Source organism: Gambusia affinis, linkage group LG07 (genome assembly GCF_019740435.1).
Source record: "Gambusia affinis linkage group LG07, SWU_Gaff_1.0, whole genome shotgun sequence".
Classification (NCBI taxonomy): Eukaryota; Metazoa; Chordata; class Actinopteri; order Cyprinodontiformes; family Poeciliidae; genus Gambusia; species Gambusia affinis.
In genome coordinates this window covers 9,724,540-9,743,966 of record NC_057874.1, presented here as the reverse complement: position 1 = coordinate 9,743,966, position 19,427 = coordinate 9,724,540, and the positions used below count along the sequence as shown (strand labels likewise).

At 41.2% G+C, this 19,427-nt stretch overlaps 1 protein-coding gene across 3 annotated transcripts; it reads left to right on the top strand.

Moving 5' to 3' along the window:
* Positions 1 to 741: 741 nt before the first annotated feature.
* Positions 742 to 14,954, top strand: rad54l2 (RAD54 like 2). 3 transcript variants are annotated; one of them, XM_044122904.1, is made up of 22 exons: positions 742 to 825; positions 3,951 to 4,159; positions 4,413 to 4,692; positions 4,801 to 4,937; positions 5,026 to 5,166; positions 5,643 to 5,875; positions 5,968 to 6,150; positions 6,243 to 6,376; positions 6,459 to 6,655; positions 7,641 to 7,983; positions 8,068 to 8,245; positions 8,329 to 8,553; positions 8,648 to 8,766; positions 9,799 to 9,917; positions 10,128 to 10,227; positions 10,297 to 10,502; positions 10,613 to 10,788; positions 11,887 to 12,083; positions 12,231 to 12,415; positions 12,544 to 12,633; positions 12,714 to 12,806; positions 13,460 to 14,954. In XM_044122904.1, the coding sequence occupies exons 2-22, from the start codon at positions 4,000 to 4,002 to the stop codon at positions 14,434 to 14,436; spliced, it is 4,473 nt and encodes a 1,490-aa protein (XP_043978839.1). In that variant the 5' UTR covers positions 742 to 825; positions 3,951 to 3,999; the 3' UTR covers positions 14,437 to 14,954. The 3 variants fall into 3 exon arrangements, with proteins under 3 accessions (XP_043978839.1, XP_043978840.1, XP_043978838.1); XM_044122905.1 differs by lacking the exon at positions 742 to 825 and adding an exon at positions 1,729 to 1,897 and having other exon boundaries at positions 13,463 to 14,954; XM_044122903.1 differs by lacking the exon at positions 742 to 825 and adding an exon at positions 1,729 to 1,897.
* The last annotated feature ends 4,473 nt before the right edge of the window (positions 14,955 to 19,427 follow it).

Genomic DNA, 19,427 nt, shown 5'->3' with positions numbered 1-19,427 from the left:
CTAACCGGGATTCGGATCACCTCATCAAAAAAAAAAAAAAGAAAAAAAAAAAGAAGAAGAATTTTTCTACTCCCAAACGACTCTTAAAGAACAAGTCAGGAAACACTTACAGCACATGTTGTGCTTTGGCATTGGAACATTTCTGGTGGAAAAACCCTACAAGCTTGAATGCAAAAATGTATCTCCAACCTCAGTTTCTAAATCCAACATGGCTTCCTCAAGCGCAGAAGGCAGCTTTAACACCAATAGTAAAGTTTTGTTGACCACCATATAGAATAATGATTCACAAAGAATGCTTCGCGCAGCATTTCTATGAGTATTTTCACACATACTAACTGAATATCAATATTTGATCATAAATATATCTTTTTGTGTAAATATAATCCATTACTTGGTAGCAATATCTGATTTAATTAAAATTTTCACAGATTGTATGTATATGTCTGATTCACAAAATTTAATTTTATGAAACTTTACAAGACAAAAGTCTTGTCAAAACCATTACCAAAAATCTTAGCCATTGTTAAAATAAATAAATAAATTAATTAATTAATTAATTTTTTAAAAGTGTTGCTCTAAGAAGCCAACATTATTCTACAAAATTATTTTTTCCACGTTTTTCCGAGTAAAAATCTGACAATAGCGAAGAATTTATTGCATTGAATAGGCAGCTGTGAAACAGTCCCTCATGCTGAACAAGCTTGTGGCGACAGTGTGAATGAAGGAATCCCTTTCAACTGGAAGATCCTCCAGCCGGACCTGGCTCAGTGTGAACAGCTTTTTGTCACGACCAACTAGAAATCTGAACTAAGTACACGCAAAAAGGTTGGAAATATTGGTCAAGAGTAATTTCTACATGTTGAAGAAAAACAAAACTGAGTTTAGGGCAGCAGTAGAGCTATATCTCCTCGACATTTCTAGGTTGAGCATGGCTTACACCATGTGTTTTCTTATGTATGTACTTTTTAATCTATGTAGAGATTCTCTATTTCATGTTTTTCTCTCTTATGTTCTATTTTTTCCCTATATTTGTCTATTTATTAACCACTGTTGACTAGCACGTTGGTTATTTTTGGTTATTTTGAAAGTAAAAATAATCAAATTAAATAAATGTTGATTTAAATATTCGTAAAAAACTGCGACTTATGCCGCGCTAGGACAAAAAAACTGCTTGTACCGTGTAAGCAGTTTGGGGTACAAGGCTGTCTTTACACTGTGCAGTTAAGCATTTGAATTTCTTCAATTTAAATCGCCATCAGATTTAAATTGAAGATTTTTTTATTTTTTTTAAATATCCTTATGTGTCTTCAGGCTGGAAGTAACACTATGGGGTGGCAAAAGATTCTTTTGAGGGCAGAAAAACATTTTCATCAAAAAGCCTCCGACCAAAGAGCTCTACACTAATGCTAAATGCTTCAAAAGTATCAATGAAGACATTTATAATTAGGATTGACAATAATAAAAAGGATTGATTACAGCAATTAAATATTTTTTTTCATGAAGCATTAACAGTAAAGTAAATATTTTTTACACTGTCCTCTTATTTGTTCCAAAATAAAGTTTACAAAACGTGCCTTCTTTTATGGACTTAGAAAATGTAAGAGCGTATAAGCACACTTGTCAACTTGATTACTTCTGTTGATATTTACAAGCGTCGTCGGAAGTGTAATTTGTGATATAAATGTAAAAATCTGCATCTTGCTCCAGCTTCACTGAAAGTAGGGCTCAGGAACCTTCGTTGGAGTTCCGTTTTCGGGGGCAGTATTTATATTCACACTGGGAAAAATGGAAATTAGCAACGTTTATCGTTTCATTCACACAAATGCTGTACTTTTCGACTGAATGTTGGTTGCATCTATTAGCAGGCTGACTACCTGAATGGCAGAGCGCACAGAAGGTGAGCTCTAACTACACCTGAATATTTGAGGGCAGCTGATGCGCATCAATTAGCCGAGCGTGTTAGCCTCGCTGTGTTTTAGCTTAGCTTTAGCTACGTTACACCCACACATTTATCAGATCATTGTCTAGCAGGGACGTCCAACTGGACATCAATATTAGTGGGATAATGTATCTCTTCTTGTAGCTCAGTGTGCAGTAAAACATTGCTTCTCCAGCACACGAAGAGCTTAGCTGTTCTCGAGCGGCTGAAAATACCTTTGTTGTTTAGTAATTAGCGAACATAGAGATTTAATTCAGCTTGAGAAAGCGCCATATGTCTGGACTCAGCGGGGTTCCTCGTTGAATAGCGAATCACTTACCTGTAGTTTTTTGTTGTTGTTGTTGTTTTGCACAATAATAACAGCAATACAACACAGCAAAAGTGGTTTATTGCTAGCTGTTAGGTTTCTAATTTAGCTCTGAGGCAGTGGGTCTTAGTGTAGTGACCCCACTGAGAAAAAGGACCAGAATTGTTTCTTATTTGTGTTAGCATATGTTTTAAAAAGTTAATTTAAAATAACATAAAGAGAAATTTTAAACAATGCCAAAATTAGGGTTGTTAGCTAAAAATTCAAACATACAGCATTTAAACACATAATTTAAGCATAATGTACGTCCATCAAAAATCTCCTAAAAATGATGTTGTTGGGGTTTTTTTTTTTTTAAATATTTCTAGTCATACCAGTTAGCTGTTGTTAGTCTATAAATATCAGAATGGCAAATATATTTAAAGCAATAATAAATGCTCAATGTTGCAGTTATTTAATGAAACATTTTACTGAAGTCCATGTATCAAAATTACAGCTGTAACAATTATAAAGCTACATTGTTTTGACTTGAGTAGGAACAGTTGTTGCCCTTCTGTTTTAAACAAAACTGATAAAACTGTGTTATTTTTATTTTATTTATTTTGTGCTAATCCTGTTATATCATAAAACTGTGGTATTTTTACCGAAGGAGATAATAAAATCTCATATCAGGCCATGCCTATTTGTAGTAGTCAGCCAAGATGTTTTATTTGGATAAATGAATAAATAGTTTTTATTATTGCTAAAATAATGGCAATTCTACTGCTATTATTTTAGTAATAAAATAATAGCAACATAAAATAAAATGAGGATGCATCAGAATGAGTAATCGATGGAAAATGACAGAATAAAGCTACACAATATTTATTAAGCCATTTTTTTACACTTATTATGTTTCACTCATCCATTTCTGGATTTCTTCTGTTCAGCGTTTTGTTTGTTTATGCAAAACAAACTCTCAGGATCAGTTGATTGGACAGTAACAGTTTGCATTTAATGGCATGAAATAAGAATTCAATAACAAAGACTTGTGATGATGAGTAATGAGTAGTTTCCAGAACAAAAGTAGTGTAGTTTCAGACTTTGCTAATATGAAATTAAGACAATATTTTCAAATCTTGTGTACCTTTTGATAGGAATCCTACATACCCAATTAGCTCTGCAGATTACATGAATTAGGAAAAAAAAAAGAAGCTTCCTGGAACAATGAATAAGTGAATGAGTCTAGAAAAACCTTCAGGTAATTTATTGGAGAAACCTAATCTGGTATTTACACCGCAAACGTCTTTAATTGTGCAAACATCTCTAACTGTAGTAAATACTTCATAAAAATAAACCCACCACACTTCTTACATCATTTCACAGTAAAATTCTCAGAAATCTTATTTTGAATTTATTTTCACATAATTGTAAATGTTACTTTAAATATTATTATCAGACTTTGAAAGTGTTCCATTTTTTTTCCTGTTAGGCTGGAAAATAGTTTCACAATTTAAAATGTTTGTGACCAAGGTTTGTTTATGTTCAACAATTTGTAACGTATGTGATCTTTAAGCTCTGAGAAGGTAAAGTTTTTAGCTCCTTACTGGTCAGTCACCTACTTTGAATGTTTTCAGATGCTAGCTTCGTATCCACTGATGTTAAACAAATTTCTTTTAGAAGCACATAACTGGGACAGAAGAGTAAGACTTTTTTTCTCTTAAGTTCCTGATGAAGGTGTGTAGGTAATACTTTGACAGGCCTGGAAGACAACATGTCTGAAGAGGCAATTTCAGAAAGTGACCTGGAGGGCAGCATTGACAGCGAAGAGGAGTGTATGGAAAATGAAGAGGAGGAGGAGGAGGAGGATGATGATGAAGACCTGGAGGAAGACGAGGAGGAAAATGATGGAGACGACGAAGATGATGGACTTGGTGAGCGAGAATATTTTGTATTCATCCATAACTCGTTAAAATAGCTCTTAATCAGACCGTATTTAAAAAGGACTTTGTGCTGCAATGGCCTAATCAAAGTCATACCCTCAAAATGACTAAAATTGTGTAACACAAATTCCCAAAGGAAACAATGGAACGTGTTTTAATTTAACTGTCGTTTTGTCTCAATATATATCCTGTCGACTTGGATAGTTAGGAGTTATTAACTGTAATAAATCTTTTCTCGTCGAAGAGCGACCTGCAAGTGCCCAGAGTCGAGCCGATGGGGATGGCAGGGACTCCAACTCAACTACCTCTGGAGAGCCTTCCTCAGAGCCTCCTTCCCGGCCGTCCTCCAGACCCGCCTCTCGATCTCAGCCTCCTACCGGCTCGGGGAACTCGAGTGAGAGCAAAGCCGCGTCTAGAAAAACAAAGAAGGACAAAGCTTCTAAATTAACAAAATCACTCAAATCTTCAAAAAGCTCCAAACCTCCAAAACCAGCCAAGCCAGCTCACATGAGGAAGAACATCAGGTATGTCTGTATGTGTGTCTTTTATGTTGAGGTGAGCTGTGTAATGTCTTTTTTCAGTGCATAAACAAGGTTGGGTTTTTTTCTCATTATTATTATTTCTGCTCACAGAAAGCTGCTGCAAGAGGACCAGCTAGAGGCTGGAACTAAAGCAGCTCAGCTGGAGGAGATGGAGAGGCGGAAACGACTGGAGCAGCAGAGGAAAGACTTTCCTACTCCGGCCCCATCTCTCGCGGACGCTCAACTGGGTGACTGTTTGTAATCAAGAAATTATTAATGACTGTCCTGTAATATTTTAATTGTAACTCTCCCGTTTTCTTCCGATTTTTGCAACAGTGGAGACGGCAGCCTTGTTAGCAGAAGTATCTCAGTTGGTTCCTGCTCTCCAGGGTAAACAGGATGTGATCTGTCTGGATAGTAGTGGCGAGGAAGATGAAAAAGCGGATATAAATTTGCCCGCCCTCGCCATTGGAGATGGTGAGTACATGCTGCAGCTCTGAAAAGTTTCAAGCAGTATGACTAGGGGTGTGGATTTCAAAATGTGGAATCATGATAAGAATTTAGATTTATTGTTGTCTCGATAAATATCAATTAGTGATGCTAAAGGAGAATTCAAATTATCTGTATTATCAGAAATGTAATTACTATTTTCTCCATGGTTTCATGAGAGCATCAATAAGCATCAGTAAATTTGTAACTATAATTAAATGCAGTCACTGTGTAAAGCTCAGTGACATAAATCACACTTCTTTAACTAAGTGGCATCTTGAAGAAGCCTGTTTTTTTGGTTTTTTTAAATTGCGATGTTTTTCAAGAACAATATGTGTTCATTCATGGTCATATGGTTACCTTAAAAAGAAGTAACTAGATTCTAAGTCCATATCACCCACCCTTCAAGTTCGATTTGATTACCTTACGGACCAACAGTGTTTATTTCCTCAATGATGTTGCAGATATAATTGAGCTCAGTTCGGGGGACGAAGACACCCTGCAGATAAGCAGCGAGTCGGCTGACGAGGAAGCCGATGCCGCCCACAGCTCGGAGGAGAGCAGCGGCGCTCACATAAACGACGCGCTGAACTTGCCTGACGCCCAGGGTCGAGTCCTCGTGAACATCAACCACCCTCCAGAGGAAAAAGATGTTTACCTCGCCCCACAGCTGGCCCGAGCTGTTAAACCTCACCAAGTATGACTGTGACCTCTTTCTACTCTTCTTCATGTAAAACTTGATGTGTAACTCACAGGAAGTGTGCGGTAAGCCTCATTTTTCCTTTTAAGATCGGGGGAATCCGGTTTCTCTACGATAACCTGATCGAGTCTTTGGACCGGTACAAGACCAGCAGTGGCTTTGGCTGCATCCTCGCTCACAGCATGGGCTTGGGCAAAACTCTGCAGGTCATTTCCTTCATCGACATCCTTCTGAGGAACACAGAGGCCCACACTGTTCTGGCTATCGTTCCTGTAAGCAATGAACATATTTTAAAACATCACGTTCTCGTTTTTTCTGTCTTCTGAGTTTCACCTCTCAATGTTTTTATTTCTCCGCGCACAAGGTGAACACGCTCCAGAACTGGCTGACAGAGTTTAACCTCTGGCTCCCACCCCAGGAAGCACTTCCTCCTGACACCGACCCTACGTTCGTCACCGGCCGCACGTTCAAAGTTCACATTCTCAATGATGAGCACAAGTACGTAGCGACCGATGTACCGGTGTGACCGTTTGCGCTGAAATATTTTATCCATTAATGGTTCTGTCTGTGTGACCCCCAGAACCACAATGGCCAGGGCCAAGGTTGTGGAGGAGTGGTCCAGAGACGGAGGTGTGTTGTTGATGGGCTATGAGATGTACCGCCTGCTGTCCATGAAGAAGAGCTTTGTGATGGGGAAGAAGAGGAAAACAAAAAAACCAGCTGGGCCGGTTATTATTGACCTGGATGAAGAGGACAGGCAACAAGAGCTCATGAAAGGTAACCATGACGATAAATAACGTGTGTAAATATACAGCGCCTTGCAAAAGTAGTAATAGCACTTTAGCATTTTCACACTAGAGGGATAAACATTGATGTAGGTTAGAGATTCTGCCTGATAGACCAACAGAGTCGTGCACAACTAGCACCATTTGTAGACATCTGAAGACTGAAAATTACACCCAGAGGAAAGACTTTAGCTGCTCGAGCTAACCCAGCTAAGCAAGATTGGTGGCATCAATTATCTCGCTCATTCTTTGGTTGCCTAGCAACGACCTGTTGAGCAACTTGAGCAGCAGCAATTTACGGATTCATGCCTCGTGACAGTTTAAAAAAAAACAAAAAACGGCCTGAATAAAAGTCACATCACCATAACATATTTAAAACAAAAAAATAAAGTGTCATTATCGATATTGACTGATAGCAGTTGTTGCTGCCAAGCATTGCCCAAGAGGTTATTAGGTTTAGGGGGCTATGACCTTTTCACACAAGGTCCTGTAGGTTTGGATCGTTTCCTTTCTTAATAATAAACATAATAAATAAGTGTTTTCTTCCTTAAACACTTATTACTAAGTGTTTAAATTAACACTGACTTTTGGTTTTCACTTTTGTTACTTTGACTAATATTAAAATTGGTTGGATGTTCTGAAACACTTAGACATGCCAAAAAAAGAAAATCAGGAAGGATTCAAACGCTTTTCACAGCACAGTATTAATAAGGTGAATTTTGGGGTCAGTTTGTTGAACGGGATTTTATTTCGGAGCAACAGAGTAAAGGGCACTGACTGTACATGCTTCACTTTTCTGATTTTTAATTGTAAATGTTCCTCAGAACATGTGCTACTTCCTGCTGTTTTATCACATTCAAAGTCAAATGAAATGGTTGAAGGTCGCGGTTGCAGCGTAACAAAAATACAGAGAAGCTCAAGGAGGACGAATGAACTAGACAGCGATTTGTTAATAATTGCACCGCCTCGTCCGCCAGGGATCGAAAAGTCAATATCCCGGCCCGGTCCGGACGTGGTGATCTGCGACGAGGGCCACCGCATTAAGAATTACCACGCCAGCACGTCGCAGGCCTTGAAGAACATCCGCTCCAGGCGCAGGGTGGTTCTGACGGGCTACCCGCTGCAGAACAACCTCACAGAGTACTGGTGCATGGTGGACTTCGTCCGGCCCGACTTTCTAGGCACGCGCCAAGAGTTCAGCAACATGTTTGAGCGTCCCATCTTGAACGGTCAGTGCGTGGACAGCACGCCCCAAGACGTCCGCTTGATGCGCTATCGTAGCCACGTGCTGCACAGCTTGTTGGAGGGCTTCGTTCAGAGGTGAGCCTCTCTCGCTTGGAAACGCTTCCCTGAAGGGTATTTATTATTACATCCGTGTGTCTGTGTCGCTTTTGTCCTTGGCAGGCGAGGTCACGACGTGCTGAGACACCACCTCCCAAATAAGGAGGAGTTTGTGATCCTGGTGCGGCTCTCTCCCATTCAGAAGGCGCTGTACACCGAGTTCATGAAGCGCTTTCGAGAGGCGGGGAACAGCGGCTGGCTCGGCCTTAACCCACTTAAAGCTTTTTGCGTCTGCTGCAAGGTCAGACTGTTTTCTGTCTGGTTTTGAGAGCTACCTCCATGTCGCATCCCTTTATAAAGCTTTCACCTGTGTTTTCTGGACAGATCTGGAATCACCCTGACGTCCTCTACGAAGCCCTGGAGAAGGAGAACCAGGCCAATGAGCAGGATCTGGACCTGGATGACATCACCTCGGCCAGCAACCCACGCTGCCCTGCTCCCAGTGCCGGCCTGAAGGCCAAAGTGGCCGACTCAAGCAAAGGCAACAACAGCCTGCCGCCGCTCAATCCGTCTCAAGATAGAGCCAATCAAGTCATCACATATGAATGGGTAGGTTAGGGCCGGGCCAGGCATGTAGATGCAGCTAAAGTAATGCAAATATAAAGGAAATCCAGGCAACTTTCTGCACTTAATTCTTCCTTAGGCAAAAGACATCATGTCAAACTACCGGCCGGGAGTTTTAGAAAACTCAGCTAAGATTGTTCTGCTCTTCCACTTGATTGAAGAAAGTGTCAGGAGAAGAGACAAGATTTTGGTCTTTAGGTAAGTCTTCTGTGCTGCATAACTGAGGAAAAAAAAAGACATTTCTGTATCTATTATACTTTTCTTGGACAGTAAGTGGAGTGTAACGGTTACTGTGCAGAAAAAGTTAGGATTTGGTTTTTAATCAATCTCAGATCTGAAAAAGTGTGAAAAAGCATTTCTGTTGCTCCTGCTTTACATCTAAAAAAAAAAATAAAATATGATATTCTCTTAAAATATGCTGCATATAAACAGTTCTCACTGCCCTCTTTACTTTTGTACCCTGAATGAAAATCCAGTCCAACCAGTTGCCTTCAGAAATCGTAGAAACAGAGTCCATTGTGTGTGTCACTTAATCTGTGTATAAGTACATCTGTCCTGTGAAGACGTTAGTAAACAAAACGACATCAGGAGAAACAAAATAGAACACATCTGAATTCATTCAAGGATCTGCAGAGAAACTTGAAAATCAATCACACACACCGTCTCCCTCCAGCCTGACCGGATCTTGAGCTGTTCTGCTAAGAAAACTAGGCAAAAGATTTATTATTTTAATGTGAAAAGCTGTTGAAGACGTATCCTAAAAGACTAGAAGTGTTTCTTTCACAATTATCCACTTTTTAGTGTCAGTTTATCACATTAAAATCTCCCTAAAATGCACTTGAAGTTTCTGATATTAATGTGACAAAACGTGGAAAAGTTCAGGGGAATAATAGAATACTTGAGCAAGATGCCCAAATCACCGTCTTGCATGCCAAAAGGCATTTTAAGAGGACGGCAATAAAAAAAGGCAAAAACTAAACCCTGCTTCATAATAAATTGGAAAATGTTTAGAAGGTGATTGTTCAGGATTTGTAATCAAAATATGTAATTCAGCATTCCTTCAGCACAGCCCAGGTTTTGGAACATACAGATATTAAAAGTCCTCACAGTCCAGTGAGCGTACTGTTGTATGCATTCATTGTATACAACTTAAATAATACGATGCCTGTTTTATTGGCTGCACCTCTGAGCTTAGCAAGTGTTCTGATGGATTTTTAATGTGTCCAACAGCCAAAGTTTAAACACTCTGACAGTCATCGAGGATTTCCTGTCAAAGAGACCCATGCCCCCCGGGATCGTCCCGAGCGACAGCCAAAACCAAAACTGGGTTCGCAACCTCAACTACTACAGTAAGCCGTCCAACTTTTTCTCCCCCCCAACCCCCAGACCAGTCGCTAAGCAGCATGGAGTGTTTTGCACTAAAATCTTTCTCATTTTGGCTTCACTCACTTTTGCTCAAGTGATTTTTTTTTTTTTTCTTTTTCAATATTTCCCCTCTGTTAACGTTTTCTGAGTGGTACAGCTAGTCCAGTTGTTTCAGCGCTGATGTGTGTCTGCAGGACTGGACGGGAGCACATCTGCAACAGAGAGAGAGCGTCTCATCAATCAGTTTAATGACCCAGAGAACAAATCGGCGTGGCTGTTCCTGCTTTCCACACGGTGGGCCGCGTCGCCTCGCAGCCGGAGCTCGTGCTTCTTCTCCATGCTAAATGTGGTCATCTTCCGCAGGGCGGGCTGTTTGGGGGTGAATCTGATCGGTGCCAGCCGTGTTGTCGTCTTTGACGCATCGTGGAACCCGTGTCACGACGCCCAGGCGGTGTGCCGCGTGTACCGCTACGGTCAGAGGAAGCCTTGCTACATCTACCGCCTGGTCTGTGACTTCACCCTGGAGAAGAAGATCTACGACAGACAGGTCTCCAAACAGGGCATGTCGGGTAAGAGCTTCACATTTCTTTTTTGACGGACTCCTTCACAGCTTTCATCCTTCTTAGAAAGTTGCCCTTGTTTTCTGAAAGAGAACTCTCTTGTTTTCTTTTTTTTAAAGACCGGGTGGTAGATGACTTGAACCCAGTGCTGAACTTCACCCGTAAGGAAGTTGAGTCGCTGCTGCACTTTGTAGAAGAGGAGCCTGAGGCTGAGAAGATCTCGCTGGAATCGCAGAGAGAGTTGGAGTCGGTGATATATCGAGCTTGCGAGCTTTACCCTAACCTCATCACCAAGGTAGAGTTACTTGAAAGGCGTTACTCTGCGTAACAGCTTCAGAAGCTTCAGGCATTTTCCAAGATCTGTTGCTCTTCAAACGTAACGGGAGGTTTGGGCGTTTTGCTGCAGAATGAGCCAAGGGGGTTCAGGTCCTGATGGGCTGAGTTGATGCGTCTCTCTTTGTTTGAGGAGCGCAAAAACACACAGCTATCTAAAACATCTCCAAGCTGAATAAACAAGGAGGACATTTTCAGGCCTGCAAAATTTACTGGAATGTTAAAGTGGACGCTGCAGAAAAACAAAGTCAGTCAGCTCTTGTTTTCGTTCAGGAAACAAAAGCATCTTTGTGTTTTTGATGGCCTCATTAAATAAAACTCTTCACTTCGACTCAATGCCCAAACCTGAAGTAGAGGGTAGGTTACTCTGTGACTTTATTGTTACTTTTGGGACTAAGGTAATAAATACCAACTGTTCTTATAATTAGCTCTGTAATTAAATCCAGAAATTTAGGAGTTTTCAGTTACAGATTTTAAATATTTGAGCTCATCAGTGACGACAACGCAGTAATTGTCCAACCCCGAATCTGTCTGTGCTGAAATATCGCTGGCAGAATTATGTTGCAGTTCTGTCGAAACAAGTCAGTCTGTAGATGTACGAGAGGCTGGTAGGAACTCAGAGAGCTGGGAAAGTATTGAATCACTTTTCAGAATTTGTAATTATCACATCAAATTCAGATAAAACACATTCATTTTAATAATAATTTTTAATAATTTAATAATTAATAATTTTTTTCTGTGTTTTTCCTCTTTTTATGGAGATAAAATTTACTTCTAACATTTATTTGTTCTAATAATGCTTTTATTTTGCTTCACTGTGTGTTTTATGTGAAGTGCCTTGCGTCTTTAGTCACATTTTCTAGTCTAATTTGACTACAAAATAAGAAATGGGTTGTAAGAGCACACGACATTAGAAAACACACACATTTCTCCAGTACATCCAGAAAGCGTGAAAAATATTTTAGGTTTTGTGGTGGTGAATAAGTAAGTAATCTGAAGTCTCCAAACATCAGTAGCTTTAAATCCCTGTTGTCTTTTTCGGTCTGACGTGTCCCTTTAGCCACCTTTCCACCACGAGTCGCTGCTCATGGACCGCAAGGAGTCAAAACTGACCAAAGCAGAGAAGAGAGCCGCAAAAAAGAGCTACGAGGACGAGAAGCGGGCCTCGGTGCCGTACTCCCGCCCGTCGTACGCGCCCTACTACCCGACAAGTGAACACTCGCTGGCGAGCATCGCAGCGTTTAACCAACGCGGCTGGTAGGCGTCGCCGTTTCCGGTTGATTGTTGCTTTACTTTTAGATGGTTAGATCTGTAATCCATTCATCTTTACACTTCTTATCACATAATCGTTTATTGGTCATTTACTGTCGGAAGCGCAGCTCAAGCTTGTGCTTGCATTTCCAGGCGCCATATAGCACGGCCAGACGACAAGCCGGTCGCAAGTGTCAGGCCCATCCAGTCGACCCCGATCCCGATGATGCCTCGGCAGGTCGGCATGGGAATGGCCGGCTCCAGCTCTGCCGGCAGCCTCCCTCTCAACTTCCTGCAGAAGGCAGGAGTTTACGTGCAAAGGATTGTCACCACAACGGGTATTTGACAAACTAACTACTGCAAATGAAAGTTTTACGGCAATTCAAGTGTTACCAGCAGTGAAACGTTTAACATACTTTTGAAGTTTGATCGGATTGTAACGTACAGCTTTCACCCGGATCCACAGACATCGTAATCCCAGGAGCAAACAGCTCCACAGACGTCCAGGCTCACATCAGCGCAGGAGAGAGCATCCACGTCATTAGAGGATCGAAAGGTAACATCTTCACCAAGAAGCTTCTTCAAACAGAACATTTTAGTGAAGCTTTTCAGTCGTGTAATTTTCCCCAAACACAGGCACTTACATCAGGACGAATGATGGGAGGATTTTTGCTATTCGATCTGGAAAGATCAGCAGACCGGCTGCTGGAGCGTCTGCTCCATCTAGAGGTGCAAAACATTTTCCTGTGTCATCGACTTCTTCCCCGTCACTTTGCTTTTTCATTTATAATCTAAAGGGATTATACTGCACACGTTGCTGTAATCTTAAAGCGCTTTCCTTGCCATGTACATCAAGTGAAGCCTGTATTAAAGTTTTAGTCGTGCAGTGTGGGGCTAATGAGTAACGATCCCCTGCACATTTTGTAAGTTTACTCACCTGGGAAGGAAAATCAGTCCTTAATTTAATGCAAATCTTTTTAGGGTGATTTTTTTTTTTTTTTTTTTTTTTTTTTTTTTTTTTTTTTGCTGTACAAATGCAGAATATCATCAGAACTCTAGAACAAATACTTTACATAAAAGGGTGAAAAATACGGTCATGGATTTCTAACAGGTATTCTGTTTCTCTATGCTACAACAAAAGCTTCCTCAGACGTAAGAGATTGTTTACATTGCGGGGGAACAAACAACGCAGCAGCCAATCAGATGTCTCTGTTTCTGCTTTGAAGTGATAGACGCTATCAAGTCATGCTTTCTGTATTGGCATATTTTACATTATTTATATCAATATGTAATTTCCTGCCATTATCTGACTTTTTTTTCTTTTTCCAAAGTAAACTGGGGTTACTACCACATCTTCTTCACTATCATCTCCATCTCTTCTGCAGACACCCAAGCCTCCCTGATCCACCCAGTGAGCAACGGTTGCTCGTCTCCAGTCGACCAGCCGCGGCGCTCCCCCGGCGCCGACCAGCGGCCCCCGTCTCCTCTGAGCTCCGATTTCCTTCGAGAGCTCAGCCATTACACTTCGTCTACGGGCAGCGTCACTGCCGGCAGGCCGAATGAATCGTCGTCGCTTCTGGATTTGCCGTCTGCGACGGCGCGGGACGAGGGAGGCTCTCAGGCCAGCGATCAGAGCCGGCAACTCGGCAGCGACCTGCTGAGTTCGGCCGCAGAGGCGCAGCGCGGGGGCAAACGGAAGCGTGACGGCGGCCAGGACAACACGCAGACGGGAGGAAAACACACCTCGGTCGCAGCTCATTTCCCCGGGTTGTCGGTGAACTCCGGGGGGCTCAGTTTCCCACCGGTAGGTCTGAACCTGGGGAACCTGGGTCACGTGAGTCAGCCGCTTCTAATGCCTGGAGGAGGATCTTCATTCCTCCAATCTCCGGGACAAACGCTGGCCGACCTGCAGTCCATGTTCCCCTCGGTGAGCTCGGACCTCCTGAGGCAGCCGGCCGCGGGGAACGGACACCTCCCTCCCTCGTCCTCGGCGTTCTCTTCCGCCTCCTCCACCATCCCCATGTCGTCGACAGCAACCTCCTCCTCCCTCCCTTCTGGCACTTTGCCTCCGTACTTGATGAACCCCAACATGGCCGGCCTGCTCTCTTCAGGTTTCCCTCTCAGCTACAGTCAGCCACTGCTCTCCTCACCAAGAATGTTCCCCAGCCCTTTGCTCTCAGGGTCGGGGGGCTTCTCCGTGCCCAACTCCAACTCTGCGACGCCCAGTTTCCTCTCTCATTTTACCAACCCCACCTCCAGCCTCCTGGGGGCCGCGCTGACGCAGCCGGACAGACACCCAAGCGTGGTGAATGGCGGGGACAGCTCTGATGATGACGTCATAGAGGTGACGGGACAGTAGGACTTCAGAAAGTCTCGCTACAGGTTTTTTTTGTTTTTGTTTTGTTTTGTTTTTAAACAGTTTTACAGTCAGAAAATAATCAAAATACATTAAAAATGGGAATTATTATACAAAAACGATCAAACCGAGGCAAAAGGCCTGGAATAATTCTGCGACAGTTTCATCCATCATGGTTTGAAAGTGTTTTCAGAATCCAAATGTGACCAAGAAGAGGAAATGTGAAACTCAGCTCTGAGTTTACATCTAACATGGATTAAATGTGAATAAATTATTCCTCAGACATAAAGTTGGCCCCTTCAGAGCCAGTTCTTTGTAATAAGGAGGGTTCTGTTTTACACGGTGCCTTGCAGAAGTTTTCACGTCCCTTACAGCCTTTCACATTTTGTCATGTCCCCGTCACACACCTCAGTGTATTTCATTGCGATTCTCTACAACAGACACACCCGTTTGCATAATTGTGAAGTCGAAGGAAGCTAAAACGTGAATTTGTTTTTACAAATAAAAATCTTTTGAAGTGTGGTATGCATTTCTGTCCAGCTCCCTCAGAGTTGATACTTAGTATCTCCACCTTTATGAGCAATTACAGCTTCAGTTTCTCTGACTGTTTTTCTTATCGAATACTTAACTTTTTTGTCCATTTTTCTATCTTTCAAAATAGCTCCAGTTTCATTGGAATGGATGGACAGTGAACATTCCCAATTGGATTTATGTCTGGACTTTGACTAGGCCTAGACCTACATGGTTTGATTTAAACCATTCCATTCTAACTTTTGGTCTGTATTTAGCTCCGTCCATCTTCAGATCAACTTGGAAATTGATCCAGGCTGATTTGAAGAGGGGATGGCTTTTGATTAAAAAGCATCCCCTCAGCATGATGCTGCCGCTGTCATGTTTCACTTTGAGGATGGTCTGTTTGGGGTGTTTCCTGCCTTAAATAACATTTTGCATGTTGTTGACCCAAAACATAAGAGCAGTTGATCAGTCCGATCAGAGCACCTTCTGCCGCGTAGTGGCTGTGGCGCCTTCCGGTCTTTTTATACTTTTCTTTCTGCCTCTTTCTTGCCAGCCTTTCGTTGGTGGAGTCCTGTCAACAGATTGCCCTAACTGAGTAGTGGATGTCTCCAGCTCCTCCAGAGTTACTACGAGTCCCTCTCTTTGCTAAAAATGTTGAAATCTTTGGCTGTTATCTCACGACCCTGATTTAAAGTTCACACCTTTCCCTCCGACCTGTTTGCTGTGTTTTACTAATCAAAAGCTGAATTCACAGTCTGATTAAATTCCACGCTGTATTTACTAATTAGGTTTCTCAAGAAGACAATTGGCTGTACTGGATTTTATTTAACGGCGTCAGAATGAAGGGGAGCTGCCACACTTTTCAGAATTGCATTAGGAAAACATTTGAACCTGCATTATTTTCCTTCCGCTTCTCAATCACTCGCTATATTACGCTGGTGAGAAACACAAGATTCCAATTAAAAATGCATCAAATGTGTGGTTGTGATGTGACGAAATGTGAAGAAGTTCACCAGGGGACGAGTAATTCCCATTTCTAATGCTCTTCGTCGGTCAGAGACACACACACACACACACACACTGATCATTGTCCCGAAATACGAGAATCGGACCGTAAATCCTACGAAGTGCAACAAAATCCTTATGCTGAATGTCTGCGTCTTGTTCAGCGGGAGCGTCGGAAACGGATCTGTCAAACGAGGCCCAGTCGAATCTTTCCGGGGTTGTGCTCTCGCAGCCTCTGCTCCGTTTTTACACAAAGTGTCGGCGCTCAGTTTTTGTCCCTAACATTTTAAGTATGTGACGAAAGCCGCTTCCTGTTGGCTTTCCTCACGGTGAATTGTTGTAAAACAGTTGAGTGTGGACAGGTTTAACACTTTGCTGCTGAACACTAGTGTCCTCCATTATCTCTGTAGATAAAGGGATCTTAGCGTTTGTCACAAAGTACACAATCCAGTGTGTATACACTATAAAGATGACCTTGAAAAGCAGAACCCTTTGGCATATTTTAGTCTCTAGCCGTTTGATAGACATTGTAGCAACCCCCTGTTTAAAAAGATACTTGTGACACTGTTATTGGAGATGTGGATACTTTGTAAATAACAGTCTTTATCATTGTTTATATTGCAAGTCGATACCGTGCAGTGTGTAGATTTCGGTCGTAGAGCGATTGTTTATTACAACAGTAACCATGATGAAAAACTCACCCCGGCTTTGATGAGCGAGGAGAAAAATGAAATATTTCGGATTTTCTTTTGTTTCCCCTCCAAACTGAAACGAATGTACTTTCATGTAGTCAACAACACAGGGGCTGGGACATGGATTTGTACCGTGTCAACTCTTTCTTTGTTATTTTTTATTTCATTTTAATTATTTCTTTTCCTTCATCAGCCCAAAACGGTATTGAGTTTTGAAATTCACAGTTAGCTAATTGTTTTTACGTATGAGACAGCTGGCGTTGTGAGAACAAGCAGCAAATTTGAAAGCCAAATGAAGCTCAAACCAAGGAGTAACGTTACTAACTCTTTCACCTTTACCTTTTAGTTGTGGATTGGTCAGAAGTTCATCAAGATGGACGTAATGCATCAGACCTTTTTTTTTTTCTTTTGGTTTACTTGAATTGTTTATTTTCCAGCGAGCGCTAATAATGAAATGATGAACTCTTAAGGTTTCACCTTGACCTCATGCTTTTTGCAGCCATAAGCAAGCTTCAGTCATAACTCTGTCTGGACATTTGACCACACTCCTTATTGAAAGTTGTAGAGGTTAATTCGATTATTTGGTTAGCATTAGAGTCCTCCCAAATGTTTAATGTTGGCCTTCTTTATTTATTCCAAAACGGGTTTCGATTTGTGCTTGCCGTCCTTATCCTACTGTAAAATGTGAAGTGTACAAAGCTTTTCATTTCAGATGATGCTAAAAAATAGTGAAATTGCCACCCTTGCGCCTACAGCAAAGCATCCTTAGCGCATGATGCTGCCGCCACCAGTTTATGGTGGTGTTTGTTTTGAGAAGACTCGCCTCCGCTCCTCTAGATAAACCTCTTCTCAACAATGGTTGGCAGTTTTCAACAGGGCACAGTATTGACAGGGACACTGGTGTTTCAGCAGCTTCCAGATCGTGATAGAGCTGAGCTTTGGTGACTCCAGCATCTGATCCAATTTTACTTCATCCGAGCAACTCGGTTTTAGTCAGGCGGTTGAAATTTGGGTGTTCCAACAGGGAAATGATCATAGACGACAAATCAAAAAGGTTTATGAGAACTGATGAGACATTAAGTGAATACAATGGGATGTGCTTAAAAGTCAAGTCGAACCCTATCAACCAAGTAATTGTACTCTTATTGGAAATGTGGTCAAATATCCATTTTTTAAGTTTGTTGATGGTTCCAAAAAAAAAAGTGTGTGGTTTTTCTGGGTGTATGCATAATTTTGACCATGTGTGGATTTTTTTTTTTTTTTTTTTTATTAACTTTTAGAGGTATCTATCATCAGTCTGACCAAAACACAAGCAGCTTCAAATCATTATTAAAGCCCATTCATTACATACCACAGAGTGAATGAACATTGTTCTAGTCATTTAACCTAAACTAAACTCGACATTGCAATTCGAGGCTTTTTATTTACAGGAGGCCTACTAGAACAAATATTACCTTAGAGGAAGCATTGAATCTGCACAGCTTGAGTGAACGAAACCTTCAGCCACCTTCATTTGAACCCGATGACTTTTCTATATCAGTAAAACTGCCGGTGAGAGTGGCCGAGTCAGGTGAGTCGATGCGGTGGCCTTACAAACTGACAGTGCCGTTATGTGATGATCGCCGTTAGATGCCGTGTGCGTAGCTTCTGTCAGGGGTGTCACTAAGTGTCGCTTGCTTTATGGCTGTTTAGGTCCCGTTTTCTGTATCCGTCTGTTTCCGTGTCGCCTTCGAGGCGTTTAGATGTAGGAAATGTCACTTTCCTCTGCTGGCAAAACTAGGTTAGACGCAGTGATTGTTGGCCTTTAGGAAACACTGGATAAGCTGAGACAACAGATCATTCCCCATTGGAGTTGCATATTTCAGTTTTCAAGTACGGGATCCTGCATCCCTACAGTTTCAGTACTGTTTGATTTCCGTTAGATGGTGGCTCCTCTGTCTCCTCCCGGCTGCTTTATTTCAAGTCTGTCAGAAAGATTATGTGGATTTTTATTTTTTTTTCCTGCTTGTCACGAGAACCTGTGATTTTTTTATTTTTTATTTAAAAAGTGGAGCTAGCACTTTGCATAAGGAACATTTCTTCATATTAACTGTGCGAGGTACATTATACTGACCCCTCTCTTTTCTTTTTATAGTTTATAGAATATTTTATTACAGAATAGTTGTTTTTTTCATGACGTCTAATTCTGATTAATCCACTTGACGATCGAGTCCTTCATTTTGATGTCTGAAATGTTCTTATTTATAATGTAAAATATGGTTTTGTAACTGCATTTTTTTTGTTTTGTTACTTTTTGTTCACTTTGATCCATTAATGGCTGATCCAGTAAAAATTTCATACATGCAGCCTAAATCAAATAAAAACTATGTGATATCAATGTTATTTCAAAAATAAAATTATCTTCTAATACAGTCTGAATTATTTCTAAACAGTTTTATTCTAAATTCTGGTAAAGCAACCTGCTAAAATTAATCATTTCATCTTAAATCTTAAATGTGACACACTTAACACACCAGGAGCTAAATGTAATTGAAAAGCAAGATTATGCTAAAATGCAGCATCTGTACTAGGAAAGCTAACAATTTATTTTGGATAAAACTAAGCAAAAAAAAAAAAAAAAAATCTATTTATGAACATAGGTTTGGCATATTATGTTCAAAATGGAAATGATTGTCCAGCCATATTCAAAGTCCCTCTGTTGTAAGTTGAGGGAAAAGACACCCGATAAGAAAAAAAAAAATTCTTGAACCCGAGACCTTTCAGAGAGCAAAATACATTTTC